The sequence below is a fragment of the Notamacropus eugenii genome, chromosome 2, assembly GCF_028372415.1.
Source record: "Notamacropus eugenii isolate mMacEug1 chromosome 2, mMacEug1.pri_v2, whole genome shotgun sequence".
Classification (NCBI taxonomy): Eukaryota; Metazoa; Chordata; class Mammalia; order Diprotodontia; family Macropodidae; genus Notamacropus; species Notamacropus eugenii.
The window spans coordinates 300,451,970-300,474,419 of NC_092873.1; the positions used below are offsets into that span (position 1 = coordinate 300,451,970).

General features: G+C 41.2%; 1 protein-coding gene across 11 annotated transcripts in view; it reads left to right on the forward strand.

Moving 5' to 3' along the window:
* Window positions 1-22,450, forward strand: part of PDE4DIP (phosphodiesterase 4D interacting protein) — a 276,664-nt gene that overhangs the window by 175,311 nt on the left and 78,903 nt on the right. For 7 of the 11 annotated variants that reach the window (XM_072644546.1, XM_072644549.1, XM_072644544.1 and 4 more), the window contains 15 exons: window positions 466-558; window positions 682-894; window positions 2,804-2,962; window positions 4,364-4,477; window positions 4,913-5,050; window positions 5,680-5,859; window positions 6,511-6,705; window positions 8,060-8,146; window positions 8,268-8,339; window positions 8,558-8,639; window positions 9,311-9,402; window positions 12,902-13,018; window positions 13,301-13,438; window positions 14,294-14,406; window positions 15,433-15,563. In XM_072644546.1, coding sequence (XP_072500647.1) covers window positions 466-558; window positions 682-894; window positions 2,804-2,962; window positions 4,364-4,477; window positions 4,913-5,050; window positions 5,680-5,859; window positions 6,511-6,705; window positions 8,060-8,146; window positions 8,268-8,339; window positions 8,558-8,639; window positions 9,311-9,402; window positions 12,902-13,018; window positions 13,301-13,438; window positions 14,294-14,406; window positions 15,433-15,563 — 1,924 coding nt within the window. Of the gene's footprint in view, window positions 1-465; window positions 559-681; window positions 895-2,803; window positions 2,963-4,363; window positions 4,478-4,912; window positions 5,051-5,679; window positions 5,860-6,510; window positions 6,706-8,059; window positions 8,147-8,267; window positions 8,340-8,557; window positions 8,640-9,310; window positions 9,403-12,901; window positions 13,019-13,300; window positions 13,439-14,293; window positions 14,407-15,432; window positions 15,939-22,450 lie in introns of those variants that run through there. The other 4 variants (XM_072644554.1, XM_072644545.1, XM_072644553.1 and 1 more) reach the window with 2 other exon arrangements.

Sequence of the window (22,450 nt, forward strand, 5' to 3'; positions counted from 1 at the left end):
TTCCCTCTATTCGTTATTTCCAGCTTATCCTGTCTGTAGCTTGTATGTACATAGTCTTTTGCATTTGTCTACCCCATTGGCCTGTGGGCTCCCTGGTCTTTTGCATTTAGCATTTTGTATACTGCTTGGCGTATAGTAGGTACTTAATAAATGCCAATTGACTGAATGACTGTTTATTTGCCATTTCCTCTACTAGACTATAAGCTTTACAAGGACAGGCTTTCTGTCTTACCAAAACTTTTATCTGTCAACATTTATCATAGTTCAATACATCGTAGATATTTAGTAACTGCTTATTGATTCTATGGAAGTAGGAAACTTTCCTTCAATAATAGTAGAAACTGATTTTTTATAGTGGAAAACTGGGCTAAATCCATTGTATCATGACATAGATTTGTTGGCGTTCATCCATGGTTAGGGAGGGAGTGAGCTTCATGTTTAGCTCCCTCCTTTATAATCTTTCAGACTGAAGAGCTGTACCAAGTGATTGAAGGTCAGAAGGACACAATGACCAAGCTACGGGACATGCTGCATCGAAGCCAGCTTGGACAACTTCAGGTAAGTGAGCGTTGCCTGGGCTGCCAAAGGGGCTGGGCAGAGCTTAGCATCTTTATTTGATTGGTTTTATATTCAGCTGTTGGCTCAGTCCCCATTGTCAGACATTTTCTTTCCTCTTGTCAGCCCCTAGAAGGAGGGTCCCCAGCCCAGCAGCAGCTGGCCCTGCTCGATCTCCAGAATGCTTTATTCTGCAGCCAGCTAGAGGTACAGAAGTTTCAGAGGGCATCCCGGCGGAAGGAACGGCTCCTTGAGGATGCCAAACGGAACCTTCAGTTCATGGAGGCTACAGCTCAGGGGCTGGAGCAGCAGACGGAAGCAGCACGGACCCACAATCAGGTAAATCATTAATCTATCTGTGGCTGCAGAATTGACTTTGCCCTTACCTGCCACTTCTTAGCACCAAGGTTTGCTTTACTTATAATTTATAAGCACCTTTAACCATCAGCCTTATCTCAGGAATTCAGCAAAGCCTTTATTTGACATTTTGTAACTGAAGTCAACCAGGTGACAGACTTCTTGATTGGAAAACTCCCCCAAGAGTCTGCTACCCATTTTAATTTGAAATTACAATGTGCTTTGTAGCCAGCATCTGTTTCCTTGAGGCTCTTAATCCAAATTAAGTTTTGAAGTTGGAACATTTTGAAGATTTCTGCTGCAATTTAGTCTGGAAAATATTGTAGCCTTTATTTGAGCCCTGAAGGAGGTCACACTGAGAAATGTCGACTCTGAAGACTCTATTAAAGCCAGAATTTGGAGTTGGGGAGAGTTCTTATTTTTTACTTAGTTCCTTAAAGAAATTGTTTTCTTGACCAAATTTTCATCAGTTGTTTTAGAGGGCAGTCTATGTGAATATATTGTTTAACATTTTAGATGGTCTGACCTAAGGAAAAACAGTTATAGTCTTTACCAGCTCTCTAGGAGTGTAGGCAGTGAAAACAGCCAAACATCCTAAGGCTTCTGAGGATGAGAGTAAATACTTTGACTGATGACAGATGTTTTTGAGCTTGCTGGCATGATTTGCTTCTTCCCGACTCCTCATCATCTGAGGAGTGAATCTTAGCAAAGAGATCCCTCTCACCTTAGACGTTGCGAGCACCCGTTGTATCCTCATTTCTGTAGCATCGTTTTGAGATGGGGGCTTCCTGCCTTCTGCTGAGCTGTTTCCATCTAGTGGGGCTTATGCCGTGAAAGTGATCACTTGAGTCAAATGAAAAGGCTTGATCCTCCTCCACTGTGGTCTGTGCTTCCCCTCCTTTGTGCCTAGAATGCTGTCCTGCCCCACACTTGTCTGTTGACAGCCTGTCCATCCTCAGAGGCCACTTCCACTGAAAACACTCTCTTCCTTTCCCTCCCTTTTTTCTGACTTCCTCTTCTCAACTCCCATGATGTTTTGTATCTTTATTATGCAGCTGTCATTTTGTATTATAGTAAAATTTTGATTTAAAGTTCTTTGTATACATCTTATATCATGTAATTAGTTGTAAGCTCTTTTGTGTTAGGTGATGCAGTGGATGGAGGGCTGGACCTGGGGTCAGGAAGACTCGAGTCCAAATCTGGCCTCAGACACTTACCAGCTGTGGGACCCTGAGCCTATCACTTAATCTCTGTCTACCTCAGTTTCCTCATCTGTAAAATGGGAATAGTAATAGCACCCACTTCCAGGGCTGTTGTAAGGATTAAATGAGATGATATTTATAAAGTGTTTAGCACAGTGTCTGGCACATAGTGGGTGCCAGATAAATGCTGATACTATTATTCCCTTTGCATCTCCTTTGAGGCCTAGCTAGTGAGCTGCCCTGCACAGGGAAGACGCTTGATAAGTATTTATTCATTTGAAAGCTTGCACTTTTACTTATGACAGAAAATGCTGTCCACATCCAGAGAAAGAACTCTGAGATCTGAATGCAGAACAAAGCATAATGTTTTCATTTTTTTTTTGTTTTTTTCTTTCTTGTCGTTTTTCCCTTTTGTTCTGGTTCTTCTTTCACAACATGACTAATGTAGAAATGTGTTTAACTTGATTGTACATGTATGTCCTGTATCATGTTGCTTGCTGTCTGGGGGGGGAGGAGAGGAAAGAAGGGAGAGAAATTTGGAATTCAAAATCTTATAAAAATGAATGTAGAAGCGAGGCAATAAATAATTTCAAAAAGAAAAAAAAAGAAAGCTTACCCTTTTAAGCAGCCACCTTGCACTGGTTAAGTGAAAGCACATTTTGCTGATAAAAGTTGTGTGTTTTATTCAGGAATTGCGAAGTGCCCTGCAGCAGGTACAGGAAGATTTGCGCAGTAGGAACAAGCAGCTTCACCTGCTGGAGGGCACGAGATGCCGTGAGACCCAAGCACAAGAGCAGAGCATTCATCGTCTGAACCACAGCCTGCGTCAGAAAGACCAGCTTCTGCAGGTGGGCCGGTGTCATGAACATTCGAATTGGGTCAGAGCCTTGCAGATTCCTTTTACTGATTGCTGTGACTTTAGTTTATGAATAATTGTCAACCAGATCTGAGGTCTTGTTGTATCTAGAACTGTGGACCGGGCCCTAGGGTGATGGGGTAATATCTGTGAAATAGAAGACTCCCTGGGAACCCAACAATACAGGCCTGGGCAATCCTTACCAAGACTTATGCAACTCTCCATGTTGGTGGCTAGATCTGTGATTACCTTAGCATTGGTGAACTCCATGGAGTTCTTCTAGGACAGACAGGGAGTATCATGGCCTGACCGTTCACCAAGGCTCCTTGACCCTTAGGAGTCTGTGTGACTTACCCAGGATCACATGACCAGGGTGAGTCAGAACCAGGACTAGAACCCTGGTTTGCCTCACAGAGAGGCCAGCCCTGTAGCCACTATGCCACAGTGCATCTCCCAAACATAAGTAATCATTATAGGAAGTGGACAGTTAAGGAAAAGCCAGGACCTGAGAACAAAGTACCAAGTAGACAGACATAGGGAAAGATCCTTTGATTCTATCTGAAATTGATGTTTTTTATTAGAAGCCACATATCCCATGCTGGGTTTGCCATGGCTGCTTATCACATGGCACACTGGGGTGCCTCAGTGAATTTTATCCAGCTTAGTATTCTGTTTAGGGGCACAAAGGGATATTGTGGAGAAGAGCATGGGTGTCCTGTATGAATTAAGCAACCTTGGCTTAGACATCAGAAGGTTAGGAATGTATCCTTAACTTTTCCTCCATAACACATGTCATCCTAAGGTTGAAGCAGTAAAATTCCTTGGGCTTTATTTTAAAAAACCCAATCCATTTCCAGACTGTGAGGCCCCAGGTAAATATGGGTAGAGTGAAAATCACATGTGAGAAGCTGTGCAACACGAGGAATGTTATACTTCAGGCTCATGGGAAGCAGGGGTCCCAGGTGCTCCTCTGGATTACAGAGAGCACAGCAGGACCTGCTTAAGCAAACTGGCAGTTCAGGAAGATGGGAAAAGGACCCATTTGTGCTTCTTTTGGTCTCAGTAGAGGAGGTTCTGCTGATGGTCCACCTGAGGCTATCCTCTTACCTCCATTGTGCCTGCTTGTTATCTTTCTTCTCTGCTTTGGAGTTTACCCTTTTCCAGCATCATGGGGCCCACACTAGGTGTAAGATGACCTAATGATTTTGGCCATTGTGATTCCATCCTTTTGTCAGCTGGTTGACTTTCTTAGGCTTCTGGGCCTCAAACAGGTGACTTTATTACTAAGAAATAGGGAGAAATAAAGATAAGCCAGAAGATTTGCTGTATAACCTCAATCACTGTGCTATCTTTTCCCATATAACTATGGTAAATTCTTCCTGGATCTCACTAGGAGTACCGAGAACTCATGCAAGATCAAAACAACGCAGAGAGAAGTCTTGAGGCAAATGAAATGATGCTTGAGAAACTTCGACGTCGCATCCAAGACAGAGATGTTGCTTTAGAGGTAAATCAAATGTAATTCTGCTGCGCTTGCAAGAAAGACCGTGATAGAAAATTTCCTGTCTGTTGTGTATAATGCCTTTACGTTGGGAGATGTAAAATTAAATATGTGATCTGTTGACAGAACTGATACTATTTTCCCTTTTTTCATGTTTTTTTTTTCCTTTTGTTCTGTTTCTTCTTTTATAACATGACTAGTGTGGAAATGTGCTTTACATGAAAAAAATAGGATGTTCTCTGTTCCTCACTTTCAATTGTACTGGAATATGTGGCCATTTGGGCATCAATTCTTCTGGAAGCCCAATATTTTTTTCTAAATCCTCCCACTTTAATATCATTATCAAATGAAGTAATATTTGTGCAACACTTAACACGGTAGTTGGCACACAGTAGGATGTAACAAAAAATGCTAATACTCTACTCTACCATTTCCCGGCAGCGGGCTATTGATGAGAAGTTTTGTGCCTTAGAAGAAAAGGAAAAAGAACTACACAAACTTCAGCTTGCTGTGAGAGAGCGAGATCATGATTTAGAGAGACTCCGAAGTGTCCTGTCTTCCAATGAGGCTACCATTCAGGTGGGTACTACACCCAGTCATTCTCTAATCTGTTTCCCTCATGCTAGAATGAAGTACCACTCCTTGTCTCCATTTTTCAGAATCAAAGCACTAGCCTTATCAGTTTCCTATAAAGATGAAGAACCAGGCAGTCATTGCTTGTTTTCTTCTGGGAGGAACAAACACCATGCTCTTGTAATGACATGTGGCTGTGAGGAATTTGCAGTCTGCCAGTCTTGAGTTGGCTCTAAAATGTCAACCTTTAGTCTACAAAATTTCTCCCAGACTGAATTAAATTGACACTTGAGGCTTTAGTATTTCAAGCCCTTCTTAAAAACTTGCCATCCTTTCAGGTTCCATTCCACCTTCCTTCTAAAACCCTGGCCCCACATTACCCACTTTATGTTTTCTTCAGAATCTTAGTCATCAGGGTTGGGCATTTCTAACAACATCAGGTCATGTGGCATTGCTGGGTTTGATGCTGCATTTTCCCTTTGAGAAACTGTGAAAAGTTGAATCCACCCTATATAGGAAAAGTTGAACTTTGCTTACAATAAATAAAGAAGAAACCTAAACTACATTTTTGTCTTATGTCATTGAAAAATGACTCCTTAACTCCTGGTTTTCATTTTCTCTCGTTGTGGCCACAGAGTATGGAGAGTCTTCTGCAGGCTAAAAGTTTAGAACTGGAGCAATTATCAGTTACCTGCCACAACCGTCAATGGTTGGAAGGAGAAATGAAGAGGAAATTCAGCCACTGGCAGAAGGAGCAAGAGGGCATTGTCCAGCAGCTGCAGACATCTCTCCATGACAGGAACAAGGAAGTGGAGGCAAGGCTTTGTAGTTATTTTGCGGTGAGATCTTGGCAGGTAGCTGGTTTCCCAGGGTTGCCCATGGTCCTTCCAGTGCTGTGTTATGATACCCTATGAGGTCTGGGAATGTGTGGACCATTTTTGATTTCTTCTGTCACTGAATAAATGGACATGTCATTGTGCTTGTCTTCTTTCCTTCTCTCTAGAATGGGTGGGGGAATAATTACGTACTTAACAGGAGTAACATGAGAACTGATGAGATTTATATTTAGCATGGAGCTACTAGAGAAAGGAAACATACATACACACACCTCAGGCTATTGGGGATAGTGTGATACACCCTTTTTTCTTTCTTTGAAGCAACTTTTGCTCTCTTGGAGGTTCGTGAGCAGAAAATTAATTATTTTCTGCTAACCCCAAGTAAGTCGTTGTTAGCCCTTAACAAGCAATGATTATTTCTCAGACTAATCTTGATCTGTAAGTTGTCATTCTAAACATTCTTGTCATATAATTCAGTGTATAATTCGAGTGGTCAATGATATCTGAATCTCTTCCATAGACCAGAGATTGACAAGCCTTTGTAGCCAACAGCCATAGGGTGGCATAGATGGAGGAGGGCATCATCATTCTCTCTTCTTTTCAAAATTTCTTCTTTGTCTTTCCCCTCAGGATCTTAGTGCAACATTGTTTTGCAAGCTAGGACCAGGGCAGAGTGAAGTTGCCAAAGAGTTGTGTTTGCGCCTGCAGCGGAAAGAAAGGATGCTACAGGACCTTCTGGGAGAGCGAAATAAGCAAGCTCTGGAGCATGAGATGGAGATCCAGGACCTGCTCCAGTCTATGAGTACCAGGGAGAAGGAGAGCCAGGTGAGGACCAGTTCAGGCTTGAAAGACATTCTCTCAGTCATGGAGAACACCATTATCTTCAAATAGGAAATAGCTCAACATGATTACAGGACATTTATCTACATACCCACTCATTTTTTTTCCACCCTAAAAAGCAGTATTTTCTTCCCGACAGGAGAATTAATAATTTCTGAATGATCATAAAATAAAATAATTGAGACTCTTCATTCTGAGGTGATGAAACCAAAGGAAGGAATTGAAAGTTTCTTTAGAGATCATACTGAAACACATGAAAGTTATACACCTATGTCAACAGTGGTTATTACCCGGATCCCCCAAAAGCCCAAATATCAGCTTTTAACCTTAGTGTGAAATGTCTTTTCTCATTCCCTAAAGGTTCTTAGAAGATCTTAGATTTTTGTCAGAAAAGAAAATTTCTACAGAGACTGACTAACCTTGGGCCAAAACACTGTATATAGCCTAATGACTTTCTCTTAGCTTACAACTTGAGTAATTCTGTTTGTCATTTTTTTTTAAACTTTTTAATTAATTTATTTAACTTTTAACATTCATTTTAACAATGTCATTTTTTTAAAAAAATATTTTATTGCTGATTTATTTTTATATTCCCTTCTCCACATATATTCCTTTCCCCAGCTCCTTGGTTCACCATTAATTTTTTAAAAGAAGGAAAAAAACAGTTCAGCAAAATTAACCAACACACCAGCCAAGTCTAATGGTGTTTGTACTGTTCCACACCCTTTGTCCTCCACCTTTGCAAGGAAGAGAGGCCTGTTTTCTCATTTCTTCTCTAGGCTCAACCTTGGTCATTGTAATTTAATTTCTTCTTGATGCTACTAGGAAATAAAGACCATTTCTGTAGTTCATTCAGACCAGAAGTGGTGCTCAGACTTTCTTCACCTTATAAACCATAATGACCTAGGGCAATGAGACCACTGACTGACTTTGTCATGTTGTACATGTTGGGTTTTCCTGATAATTTGATCTGATGATCAATTTCATCTGGACAGCCCTAGAACAAAAAAAAAAACAACCCTATGACAGCTTAACCATAAGAAGAGTAACAAGCATCCCAACAGGAAATAAATAGTGCTTACAAGAAGGAGGTGTCTCCATACTCTTTTCCCTGATAGTTACATTTTCAGCTTGCCTGAGTACCAGTGACTGACAGGCACCCTCTTTAGCTTTCCTTTTTAAACTAGGTCTTCCCAACCTGTTGGACAAGTTCACCTTTCCAAAAAAGGGTCCCTCGAGGCATGGTCAGTTTACCATAGAACCGATGAGACATGACTCCAGTCCCTACATCTGGATTCTCTTTCTAATGTTATGCTTCTGTGTGTATTCCCTTTTTCAGCTTGCTTTGGGGAAGATGGTGCAAGCCCTGATGGAAAGGAGCGCTGAGGTGCAGACTTTGCGCCAGCACATTGGAGGGAAGAACCTGGTAATGTTCCCTCCACACAGGGTTGTTTGTTGTGGAATCGGACGGGATGATGTATGTTGAACACTTAGCCAGCCTAAAGCATGATGGGACCCTCAGGTGGTATCATGTTATTATGTCACAGGGGTTCAGCACAAGTCAGCTGGCTGAAGCTACCACGTCCATTGGTTGCCACCATGAGGAGCGACCTGTCCAGGTGAGAATCATGACATGAGGACAACATTTCAGTTTTTCATTGGGTCCGTTTATTCTTGAATTGTGCTCTTAATAATAACAACACTTTAATCTTAGATTATGACAAGTCCTTTTGGCTTTTCAAGGTTTAGATTAATATTTCCTGCTAATACCATTTCATATGGAGGATTTCATAGATATTAAATGTTCTCCAAGTTCCCTTTCTTTCCTTGTTTTTAGGAATCAATGCATGAAAACATTAAAGACAAACTTAATTCAGGGACTGCTAAAGGCGACACCAGCACATCCAGGCCTCAGTCAGGCAAGTACCACATTTATCATCATCACATCTTTCCTAGAACTGTGTTAGCACATTTAGCCAAAGTAATTCACTTCTTTAGTCACTCAAATGGTAAGAATGATTCTGGATGTGAGAGGGAAACCATCTCAGGTGAGGTGTTCTGTGCAGAACCAACCTCGGGGATGATGATCCAAGGAGGCTTCCTGCCTTTGGGGCAGCCTTCCTGCCCATTGAGATCTGGGCTGTGATTCAGGAAAACAGCTTGCAGGGGGAAAGAGACTTCTTCCCACACACCCCAAAATTGCTATGTCATATGTGGTGTAGTGACAAGTCAGGTTACGGATTTGGTATAACAGGCATGGTTCCATATTATTGGGGAAGCCAAAATTTTGTTTTTGATTTATAATCTCCTGCTGATATGCAGTGTTTTATGATTGTTATACAAGTCATTAATCATAAAACATTTTATATGCATTATAAACCATACTGGGGTTTTGTTGCCTATCTACCTCTAGAATCCTAGAAATTTGTGAACTGCTGTCTTTATTTATTTACAAGATGGATGTTCAGACCATGAGAGATTGGTGGTTATTATAAGCTACTAAACCCAGGGATAAGCAGCAAGGGTCAGTGGTACTGTGACAGGTTTTAGTAATGATTAACCTCTGTGAACATTCTGTGTTTTTTTATAGGAAACATGGAAGCCTCTGCAGAGCTGGAGAAGGAACTGATTCACGCCAAAGAGGAACTTGAACTCATAACAAGAAAAGAAAGAGAAAGCAGGGTGAGTTCTGGATGCAGGCTTCATTCCCAAAGTGTTTTTTCCAAAGCCAGTTTAAACCAGTTTTGGCACATCAGCTTCTTCAGTCGTGGTATTCTGAGTTAGATAAAACGTACTTGTTTTGCACAGTTGGAATCATTAAAATTGCTCATAATGATTGTTTCAAATATGAACCATCATAAAGTAGAAAAATCATTTGCAGAAATGGAATTATTTACCAATTATGATGTTAATACTATAGAATTTAAAAAATTTAAATGTAGAGCAATAGAAATTAAACTTTTGGATCAGTTTTCTTGGGACAGAGACTTTTCCCTACTGCCTCACACTTTCATTTCAGCAACTCAGCAAACACTTACTAATGTCTACAAGGGGAAAAACACTCTGCCAGTACCAGGGACATAAAGACAAAACCCCGAACCATTTGACACTGTCACGCTGCTGGTTTTATTGGGAGACATCACATGTAAAGAAAGAAGGAAATGGCAGATAATTTGAGGAGAGGGAGAAAGTGCTAACAGTCAGGGGTCAAGAAAAGAGTCTTGTAAAAAAGATGCCAGCACTGGCCTGAGCCAAACCTTGAAGGAAGCTTAGGATTTAAAACCTGGGAGAGGAGTGGGTACTTTTTGGCATGGGAGGAAGCCTGTTCTGAGGAGCAGAAACTAGAGGTGGAGTATTGAGATGTAGAGAACAAGAAATAAGCCAGTTCAGCTGCAACATACAGTGCAGGAAGGGGAATTAGGCCAAGACTGGGGCCATGGTGTGAAAGAATCTCAATGCCAGTTGGAGGAGTCTGCATAAAAAAAGGGGTGGTGGGTGGGCAGTCAGAAGCCATTGAAGATTTTTGAGCCAGGATTGACTTGGTTGGACCTCTGTCTTAAGGAGTATTATTTTGGCAGCTGAATAGAGGTGATGTTGGAGAGGAGAGAGGTTTTAGGCAGGGATTCCAGCTAAGAGACGGTTGTGATAGCCCAGGCAAGAAGCAATGCTAAGGCCTGTGAACTAGACCGTGAGAGGAGTGAGGGATACCAGGGCATGAGATTTGGAATGTACGTGACTCGGCAACTGGTGGGGCTGAGAGAGAAGAGTGCATCCAAGATGGTTGCAAGGTCACTGTGTTAGCATTTGCCTCTGCAGAATAGAGAGATTGTGACAGATACTGGTGTAGGGGGAAAGATTATGGGTCTTTTCAGGTTGTGCTGAGACTCCCTTAGAACATTCAGGCAGAGATGGCCAACAGGCAGTTAAGGATGTTGGATTGAAGTTTAGCAGAAAAATGACAGCATGATATGTGAGGACCAGCATGTATGCCAGCTCTTCCAGACCAGAGATGCAGGGAAGGGAGTCATGGGAAAAGACCAAAAGGATAGTTAGGCTCCAAGTATGATGAGCTATAAACTGAAGAGTTTATGTTGTCTGAAGAGGAACTGGGGACAGAAGTGACAGGTCAAACCTGTGCTTTAGGAGCTCTTTGGGAGCTGAGCTGAGGTTAGACTGGAGGAACAAGGAATGACAAGGTCTTACAGAGGTTACAGTCTATCCCTGCCTTCCTGCCCAGTGGTGCTCTTGTCCATATCTCTTCTCACAGATGCTCCCTAGAGTATCCAGTATGCTGGAGGCAAGTTGCAGTTCTGTTAATGTTTCAGTGCAACAATCTGTCATTTGTATTTCTTCCTTCCACTGCGTTACCTCAGCCTACCTCCTTTTCTGATCCCTAGTCTCTGATGTACTTTGTCAGATCTTGTGCATATATTATCATCAGTAACATGGTACCCTCCTTTGCCCACTCTTTGTAGCTTTCTACTGCCCATTGGATCATCAATAATTCTGATTCTTCTGAGGTCATAGTTTTTATACTTAACAACAATCTAACATCATTGAAAGAATACTTGTATCAACAATGGGCTGCTATGGCAAGGAAGATCTGGGGATCATTTAAAGCCCTGCATAATTTTAAAATACCATCTAGCTTACATTTTCTCTTCTGTTCTGGGCCCAACTTAGCTATATTGTCTACCTACATCTGTGTAAATTATATGTAAACTATACATCATTTTAGTCTAAGTCAATGGGCTGCACATGTAGCTCATGTCATAATCTGGGCAGTATGCATTTTTCATCCACTTGATTTTTCCTCTGTGGATTGCTGGTGTGTGTGTGTGTGTGTGTGTGTGTGTGTGTGTGTGTGTGTGTGTGTGTGTGTGTGTGTGTGTGTGTATGTGCGTATGTGAGTGAGATTATTTGCAGTGAATACTGAGGGAAGAAAGCTGTACCATCTCTGGAAAGTCACTGCTCATTCTGGACTTTTGTGAGGATATTCTTTGTGATGCAGGCAAATATCTTTAGTGAACAATGTCTCCCTTGGCTGATGGTGATAATGAAACAAAATTATCCCCATGCCTGGATCTAGCAAAGAATCTCAAATGATATTAACATACGTCTGAGATACATGGTTAAGGAGAGTCTTGTAGAATTTTTTTGCCCCACCAAATCAAATGCACTAACATAGCATAATCTTATTTTCCCCTTATCTGCTGAGTGATTTAACACATGCTTTCCTATAGAAAATCATCTTCAGAGACCTTCCTCTTTCCTTCTCATGTTTTCATCAAAGATAATCATTCTTATCTAGGTAGAGTGTTGTTGTAGATTTTATGGAGGTGAGAAAGTCATCAAGTTTCTCCTTCTTCACATGGCGCATTAGGTTAAGCCATGGAGTCCAGATATGGCGCTTCTGTTGTTAGTCAGGAGCTACGTCTCCTGCTTTTCAAGCTTCAGCTTCCTCATATGTAAAATGAGATGATTGGCCCTAGAATTACGCCAAGGTTCCTTCCAACTCTAACTACATCCCAGAGGCAATAGGAAGCTGGAGTCTGTTGCTCATTTCTCTATACCGATTCTACAAGCCATAAATTACTACTTAAAATAAATAGTACATGATGAAGCAGAAGTGACATGAGGCAAATGTTGGCTGTTTATTACTTGATATATTTTTGAAAATTTCTTAAGAGCTTGTTTACCTGGTACAGAGCCCGGCTTCATGGAATGTTCTAGCTTTTTGTTGAAGTCGAACTAATGCCCAGCTAGCTTTTAAACCTCAGCCTCTACCTGTTCCTCTCATTTTTATCTCCTTTTTGGAGTTTCATAAAAATATTTGCCAACCAATAATGTGGCCATTATCCTCATGTGTCTGTGGATGTGAAGTATTCAGGGAATGTTGATATTATTCATTATTACATTATTGTAATCAGAGATGGCTTAATATTTGGCTGACGTATTTACTGAGTGTGGTCAAAGACCAGCAAATGAGATCATTTGAGGATGATGCTACAGAGGACAGCTGCCATGGTGTGCCCCCAAGTACCCAGAGCCCTTCATTAACTGCTGTTGTGACAGAAGGTGAAAGGGAGGTGACCTGGGGGAAGATGCTGACCTTAGGCTTCCATTGTGATACACACTTTGTCCACTATGCCTGTAACTGCAGCATGTTCTCTCTTACCAGATGGAACTCTCTGCTCTCCAGTCCATGGTCACTGTGCAGGCAGAAGAGCTGCAGGTTCAAGCTGCTGACATGGAGTCCCTGACCAGGAACATGCAAATCAAGGAAGATCTAATAAAGGTCTCTATAGGCTTTTGAGCTGGGCCCAGGATGGTCAGAGTCCTGAATGTCCTTACGGCACCCCAGTCCATCCCATTGGCTGTATTTCTTTCCTTTTGACACCACCCTAATCCAGAGCTCTACTAATAATGTACTTAACAGGATCATATCTGTTAGTGTTCCTTCTCAATAGGGGCTTTCTCTCCTTTGGAGCCTTGCATCTCCATGTGGATGAGAAGGGGACTGTTTTAAGGGTGACAGACCCTGTCATTCCTCAAATTGACTCTGTTTTTTGGTCTCCAGGATCTTCAGATGCAGCTTGTGGACCCTGAAGATATCCCCGCTGTCCAGCGCCTGACCCAAGAAGTCTTGATCCTTCGGGAAAAAGTAGCCTCAGCAGAATCCCAGGGCCAGGAAACAACTGAAAACCGTAGGCATCAGGTAATGATTTCTGATGTCACTTTGGAAACATTACAGTCTTAATGAATTGTGAAATAACCAGCTTGTGATGTTTTCATTTGGTAGCAGTGAAGAGACTGTGATCTATTTTCTACCTTGATTCACAGAAATTCTGGTATCTTATTCTGAGATTAGGGAACCCTGAATTTATAGGCCAAGCTGGAATGTGTGTTTTATTACTAGACCTACTCATTTTTACCTCTAGACTAATAAGTGTTCCTACCAACTAGTTAGGGAGATATAATTATCTTAGCCAACTTGTACTTTTTAGAAGATTTTTTTTTAAATGTTCTTCTTTCTTTTTTATGGGATTTTTCTTTCTAAGGTTTGGAGTACTTGAGTATACTCAGCATATAGGTTCTATGTACCAACCATGTAGGGAGGTAAAGGGCCTGGCAAACATTGTGTAGTATTCCCTGAAGGAATGAAGGATTTTGAAGTCTAGAGAAGACATGGAGGATATGCTAGCTGTCTTTAAGGTTTAGATTGTTAACATGAAGAAGCAGCATTGGCCTTAGTTCTGCTTAGCCTGGAGGGCAGAACCAGGAGCAGTGGAAATGAGTGATAAAGAGGAGAATTTTAGGTCAATATAAGAAGGCCCTTCCTGACACTGAGAGCTGTCCAGAAGTGGAATTGGGCTTCTGTGGGAGCTAGGGAGCTCTATGTCACTGGATGTTTTTCAGCAGATGCTGCTGCATAACCACTTGTCCCATTGAGGAAAAGACTTTCCTGTTCAGGCAGTGATGGGAGGTGACCCATGAGGTCCCTTCCAACTCTGAAATTCTGCCCCTCCCCAGAGAAGACAAATCTTCATTTCTTCCCTTGCTTATGTCTCAGCTGCTGCAGGTGATGGAGGGGCTGGTAGAGGAGCGGGCCCAGCTCAATGAAGCCCTCCAAGCAGAGAGACAACTCTACAGCAGCCTGGTGGAGTCCCACACGCCCCTGGGCAGGTAAGAGGCCTCAAGGGCTTCATCTTGGGAATGTACACTGAGGGTAAGTTCTCTCTCTGTATTACCAGAGGTGGACAAAGAAGGAAGGAATGCAAAAGGTGCTTAATGAGCTCTCCTAGTCTGCCCCAAGGAGACCCCATTTATTGGAGTGAGGCAGTGAATGGCCACATACAGCCATTCATTTCTTTCTGCAGAATCACTGACCCACTATTGAGCTTGTTGTGAATGAGCTTGTTCCTGGGTCTCTGCAGTTTTCTTTCTTTATGTTTTGTCATTTTGCTTTAATTTTTCCCCCTTTTTTCTATTCATTACACCCCTTTTCCAATTTTTGTCTTCTCATTTTTCAGGAACTCCTAGTTAATTTCCTTTTAAGTGTTTTTCTTCCTATTTTGCTTTCTTTAGGTGGAAATAAAGATTCTGATAGAGATATTTAAGGGAAGAAAGACTGTACAATAAAAGTGAACCAAAAATAATTTGAAAACATCTTTCTCTTAGTAGTACTTTAATCTTTTTTATCAGTGTTTGAAAAAAAATCTTTGAATCTGTAGTTTCTTTGTGTCAGTAACCTTTTCAGGACCTGGCATAGTTACCCCAAAATTTCATAACTCATATAGGAAAAAAAAAGTCTTTAGAGAAAGACTTTTTTTGGTCAGGGTTTTCTTTTAGATTGAAACTTGTTTTAGTAATCCATATAGGAAGATTCCTCCTCAGTATAATGGATTGTTATGGAAGTAGAACATGTGATAGAAAATTAGAAGGAGATATGATCTGGGAGGGGAGCAGAGAATTCCAGGAAACTCCTTTTCTGGGAGTCTGGGCTAAAACTTGTGATCAGAAGAGTAGGTACTGAAATAGGCCTAACAAACACCCAACAATACACACTGACACATGTAGTAGCATGGGGGCTTTCCTTAAGTCCTAGAAAGCAGCTGATTTGGAAGACTTAGTGATGCCAGTTTCATCAAGAGTCATTTGTTCTCATTCAAACCACTTTCCAATTCTTCCTTTCTGTGTGGCTGGTCCCAGCAGCTCTGAGCGAGATCAAGCCCTGCAGGTGGAGCTGGAAGGAGCCCGGGTGCTACGCGTCAGGCTAGAGGAGGCTCTTGGAAGAAGCCTGGAGCGCCTAAGCAAGCTGGAGACCCTGGCTGCCTTTGGAGGTGGGGAACAGGAGAGTGTGAGAGCTCACCACAAGCATGCCTTCTGAGTGCTGGCGGGTCAGGCTACACCCCAGGATGGAAAACGATGTTTGCACTAACAGAGAGAGAGGAGCCTTGTCTGACTTGGACAGAGATAACTGGTGATTTACTAACGTTAGAATCAACTCAGAAGCAAAACTCAGTTCAATGCACCTGTGTTCTTTTGTTTGTACCTGTCTAATCTTGCAGTGGAGGTAACCAAATGTATTTGCACATTAATCCATTCCATCTTAGTTTATTCCCACCCATTTTCATTCCCTCTCTTTTAGTCTCTCTCCTTACTTCCCCATCCCCTCTGTGGGCCAAATAAAGTTTTTTTTTCACCCCTTTCCCCAACTATTTTAAATGTTCTATTCTACATCATATCACAAATGCATGTGTGTGTATTATGATTTTTTTTCCATCCAGAGGACTCTTGCTTTTGAAATGAAGACTGCTTTATAACCAGAATATAATTGCAAAAGAAACAGGTTGAGGGTTCCTGAAGCCAGCTTTCTTGAAACAGCAGTAGCATCTTTTGCTTGGAGGAAATTTAAAATGCAGAAGGTGGCAGTGCAGGACTTGCCTTCAGGAATGGGACAGGCACCATTTGTGAGGTGGGCTAAGGGTTACTTCTCCTTCAGGGCTACCATGTAGATGTAGAATAAGACCAGCTCAAATTCAACCTTTGAGTTCTTATTCAATGGTCCTTTGAGGCCTCCTGGATCTAGGGCAAGCTGTTCTTTTTCTCATGGGATCTATCTAAGGAAGCCCTGAGATCCTTCCAGCCCAGAATGATTAATATATGAAGTTCATTTCAGAACCAAGTTTTCTCTTCTTTTAAAATGTTCAAATAGTAATGGTAGTGATAGGGACAGGAGGTAGAGACTAGCAAGAAAGCAGCTTTGCCACCTACCTAGATTTAGTCAGAAGAGACTTGTGTAGACACCTGTGTTTGGCAGTAGAGAAAGAGGGTTTGGAATAGAGGCTTCCTGGGTGCTTCCCAGATGAATATTAATGCATCTGTCTGTGAACAGGATCAGATCCCAATCCATGGAGAGCTTTGAATAGTTATGATTCAAAGAATCAATCTGTCATATCCTTTGATGAGAACTTGTCTCCCACAGGCATAGAAGTCATGACTGTCTCATAGTGACAGGACATATGTAAGGAAAGCTTCCTAACATGTTGTACTAAATAGGTTTCCAATATCCTAAGTGCCAAAAATGGAAAAGTTCTAGAGGATGCTTGGAGGCATGTGGGTACATCATTATGGATTATATTTCCTTTGCCTTCAAAGTTTCCAGGATTATAGGTTTGGAAGAAAATAAAGACTGAGATTTAAATTAGTTCAGAGCTAGGAACTCCTGGGGGATTTTTCCCAGTTAAGATGACTTGAACAGGGTACAAAGATCTCTGTCTCTGACCATTTTACATGAATCTATATTTTTTCCATATCCTTGAGCTGAGCGGCTTGAACTTCATTTTGAATTCCATCCAAGTTTCTGTAACCTTAGCTGGGCTTGTAACACATACAGCATTACTCAAACTGGATTGGGCAGAGAAAAAAATGTTTCAATAGGAGAAATTTTCCAGTCACGTTCAGACTGATGGAAGAGTCTGATTTGTATGTATCACATTAATAATTCTCCGCCCATGGGATAGGGAAGCTTACCACTCTGAGCTTCCTTTGGGGAGAGAAAAAGCTGCTTGAAATAAGAAAGAGATGACAAGGTAATCAGAGAAAGCTCAGTAGACTAAACCTAAGGTTCCTTCTTCCAGTAGTCAGGACAAGTAGTATTCTTAAGAGCTATGGAAATGGCAGACTTCTGCCAGCCAGTGTGGATAGTGAAGGTGAGGATTTTATGCTAACATGCCCTATTCCTACATTTTGACATGTCTACTCTGTAAGGTTTGAAATGAGAGGCAGATGATCTGGCAGCAGTTTATCTGAGTGAGGTCTCCACTTCCAAGCCAGATCTGAGTTTTCTGTTTCACCAAAAGGATCGCATCAAATAGGTCTTTTTGCAGTGAACAGTTCTACTTCTAAGTCAAAGCATTGACTTTCTTCTATCACTCCCCTTTGTTTTAAAGAGATGTAGTTATTGGGTTTCCTAAGCTTATGTGAGAGGCCCTGGCACCTTGTGGCAAGATGATGAACATTTTTTTCCCAGCCTTCATACCTTTTTGTAGAGAAAATCCTGCATTTGTCACAAAATTAAAAAAAAAAATCTTAAATGCTTAAAAAAAAAATCAGCCCCCACCCTATTCTGTGGAGGGAATGCCAAAATGAATGAAAGCAGCAGTTTTCTAAGTCAACCCTCCATTCAGGAATTCTGATAGTGCCAGTGAATGACTTTTTTCCAAGGCTGAGTTAAGTGAAAGTGCATGGATGGTTTTCTCATATCATCCAGGGCAGAGGTGTCAAACACATGGCCCACAGTGCTCCTGAGTGAGGCCTGAACCAGATTAAAATGTAATTGGTGAGTATTTAACAAAATAAGTTAAAATGCAATAAAGGGTAGATGATCTTAGTATGTGGTTTTGACCTTCGTGGCTCCTGTTTTGCGTTTGAGTTTGACACCAACTGACCTAGGGAGAGAGCTCAAGGGAGCATTCCTCCCTTTGTTGGATCATATGTAATATGTAGTTGCTGGGTTACTGTCCATAGGACTGGGAGAAAGAATCCCTGAGGGTATGGAGCCAGTCCAGGTAACCCTGTAGTCTGAAAGATGCTGCATTGAGGGATGATCTTGGGGTAATGGTTTGAGTTGTTAGCTCATCACTGAAATGAGTTTTCATCCTATTCCCCAGACACCCACAGGGATGACTTTATCAGAGCATTTTATCATGGGCAGGGGACAAATAAATCCCTCCATGGGAAATGGTCTGAATGTAACTGGAGGTAAGTCCTTAACTCCCATTTATCACTTCAGCATTAAGCTACCAGAGTGACTTTTCCATGTGACAAAGTGGCCTTTATTTCTATTTTTCCTTCAGGAAATAATGAAGTGAAGAAAAAAAAACTAATAGGTTGGAAGTAAAAATATCAGAGTCGTGTCCCATTTCAGTTGATGGAAGAGATTGCAGTGGGGAGGGTGGGGGCACGGCTGTGAAAACGAAATGCACACAGCTATAGAAAATTCCCAAAGGAAACAACTCAAAAGTAGGCTTTGTTCCATTCTTCCTCTGGAATCTGCAAAATGGGATTCCAGAAATGACAATCTACATTCCACTGTTTTCTTTCTACTGTGTCTGAAATGTGAAGAGGGGGACGTCAGACATAAAGTGAATATCTGCAAATGTTTGATTTCAATGAATAATGCCAAGAGCAGGGATTTTTGCTGTACAACCCTCCTGACTGCATGGGCAGATTTGGCTTCTCAATCCCTTTGGCAGAAGGAAATTGTTCCAGCAAATGAATGTGAACAGTCACTGGTTGCCTTTCGTGTTTGCCTAAATGTGCAGCACTTGCTTTTCTAATTAATCATTGATGCTTTTTGGTCTAACAAAAACTTTCAACCCTTCTCTTAAGCTGTGCACCTCAGAGGTGTGTTTGAAGAAATATACAAACGTGTGTTTGTATGAAATTTGACATTTTCCATCTCAGTTTCCTCACCTGTGCCAGGTGTTTGTTGTTTCACTAACTTTTAACTTAAAACACTTTCCTGGGAACATAGTACTGTTTAGAGAACAGGAAAGGATTTCTTGTTTTTTCTGGGCAAGAAGGAAATGACATTTTATTAAATAATCAAGAAACTGGACCCTGGTATCTTTCCAGGATTTCCCCATCTCTGCCCCTTCTCCCAGTAAGTTGTACATTTGTTTCTCTCTCATTCAGTTAATTTTTTTGGTGGTCATAGAGCTTTTTTGTCTGTTACATCCTCCATTTCAGAACACGTTATATTAGTCGTTAGATCTTTCAGCAGCTTCAAGTGATGGATAAATGTTCTTTCTATTGGCTCAATAAAAGTTGACAAGGATCAGTAGTAATGATTTGATTTCATTCTGTTTAGGGAGAGCTCAGTTGTTTTTCTTATAGGAGAATCAGCCTTTTGACCATCTCATTAAAATTCCAAGCTAAAAGATTTTAAAATAAGAAACAAGGTGAGTTAATGAGTACCTTTTTATTTCAAGGAGAAGTGAGGAGGATCTGATAGACTCATCTTGAAAGCCTCTAGCTGGAAAGCAGTGATGAAGAAATTATATGATATCTTCCTCACACAATTAGGAATGGGCATCCTCAGAACCTTTGGTTCCTTCTCCTCCTTAATGAAATAGATAATAAAAAATAGAAAGGATTGAGAGAATCAGCTGTTAGGGAGTAGGATCTGCTTGAGAGCTATAGCTTGGTGTAGGGCAAAGAGAGCTGAACTCAAAGTCAGTCATCAAGTCTTTATTAAGTATCAGACATTGTGCTAAGTTCAGACTATACAAAGAGAGGCAAAAGACAGCCCCTGCTCTCATGGAGTTCACCTTGTAGTGGGAGAGTCAACATATCAAGGATCATAAAAACAGAATACATACAGAATAAATTAGAAACAGTTTAATTTATTAAATAATTTAACTAACATTAAAGGGGATCAGGAAATACTTCTTGTAGAAAGTGGGAGTTCATCTAAGACCTGAATGAAGCCAGGGAGGTCAGGAGATGGATCAGGAATAAGAGAATTCCAGGTATGGGGGAACAGGCAGTAAAAATACCTGGGGTTAAGAAATGGAGTATCTTGTGTGAGAAACAATGAAGAGGTCAATGTCATTGGATCACAGAGTATGTTGGGGATGAATAAGGTGTAGGAGGACTGGAAAGGCAGGAAGGGGTCAGGTACAATATAAAGGGATTCAAAAGCCAAACTGGATTCTATAGTTGACCTTGGAGGTGATGTGATAGGGAAATACTCACACCTATGCTTTATGGACAGAACCAAAAGTCTTAGATCTGAACCACTGTTCTTACTGGCTGTGAAATAATTTCTCCTCTGTGAGCTTTGAATGCCTCTGCAAAACATAATATCTGTTCCATTGTGTTGTGCATAATGTGCTATATAAACATGAACTAATTTGCTCTGATCCGGAAGAAAAATGGAAAATACTGCTTGTGTTCTGCTTTATGGAGAAAGTGGATCAATGAGCAGAACCAGAAATTTGGGAGAAACTAGAGACTAGCTGATTGTGACTTATTTAAAATTAAATTATTTTAATTATACTTTTGGAAAGGTGATCATCTTTCTGGAATGTTTCCTAGGATTTCAGGTTTCCCAAAGGCTACTAAGATTGTGAATGACAATAAATGAATCAGTGCTACAGAAGAGCAGAGGAAGTCAATCGAGGAAAGATGTCTTTAAGTAATTTACAAGCTTGTAAGACCCCCAGGTTACTAGGGGAAGCAATTAGAGAGACTCGGGAAATAACAGAAAACTGGGACTATCTGGAATTGCAGTTTGCATCTACACTTTCCCTTCTCAGGGAAATGCTCTACCAACATCATCAGGGTAACTAGATAATGATGGCACCCTCCCAGTAGGGTCATTATAGGGCAACATGAAGAAGCCCATGGAAAGTTTCCTGATATTTTGGTAGGGAATGGGAGCAGATGATGGTGCAGCAGTTTGGAGGAGGGCCACTCTAGCTTAGAGCAATCACTTACCAAGGATAGGAGAGTGTGGAAATGCGAGGTCCTTCTCACCTTTTGGACAGTAGTCAAAGTGTTGTTTGAGAATGGAATTCAAGTCCACCTTTTCTGAGATGTCTTAGAATAAGAAGGTAGTAATTCAGGAATACATAAACCTTGGGATCCATACTGAGTGGGCTGGCCAAGAAACCATATTGGGGAAATGATTACTTTATCAGGAAGTGAATACTTTATTATTATTTAATTAGGAACCTAGGATCTCCTTACAGGCAGCTAAGAGATAGAGTAGATAGAGTGCTGGGCTTGGAGTCAGGAAGACTCATCTTCCAGAGTTCAAATCTGACCTCAGACACCTACAAGCTGTGTGACTCCGGGCAAGTCACTTAATCCTATTTGCCTCAGTTTCCTCATCTTTCAAATATGCTGGGCAAGGATATGGCAAACCACTCCAGTGTCTTTGTCAAGAAAACCCTAAAATGACACAACTTCTAGCCTTCTCTCATTTTATAGATAAGGAAACTGACTTGCTCAAGGTCATATAAGCCTTAAGCATTAGTGGTGGCATTTGAACCTAGTCTTCTGGCTCCAGAAGCCTTTCCTCTAATGTCATGTCAGTTCATCACCTGGAATCCCACCAACAGTCTTCAGTCATCATGTGGGAAATATGCGTTACCTTCAGTTGGCATCTTTTATTGGTGGTCTAAAGTTTTTAAAATGATCCTGAGTGAAAGAGTCCTAAGGAAAGCATTGTATGGCAACTTCAGTGTCAAGCAGAATTTGGTAAAGATAGTCTGGCACGTGATTCAAGGAGGATTTTGTCATAGAAGTATGACTTGGTGCTTTTTATAAAATGACTAAGCCAATAGCGCAGTCCCCTAGCAAGGAGTTAAGATACATGTTAGAGGCTACAGTTCAGTAAGGCTCAATCAAGCATTTGTAAAGTGCCTACTATGTGCTAGCAACTAGCTTGAGACCTTTTATACATTCTACTTAAAAAGTACCTACTCAGGAGAAGTCTATCTTATCTTACTGATACTCCAACAACCCTCCAGCATCTTTGTAAAACAAGAAGGGGAAAATGTAGCATCTCAGGTAAGCAATGGTACTTACTAACAAGTGAAAGAACTTAAATTTGATTCATCAAGTATAGAAGGCTTCTCCTTTCTCTCTGGTCCTGGTTGTTGTTCAGTTGTTTCAGTTATGTCTAATTCTTTATGACCCCATTGGGATTCTTTTG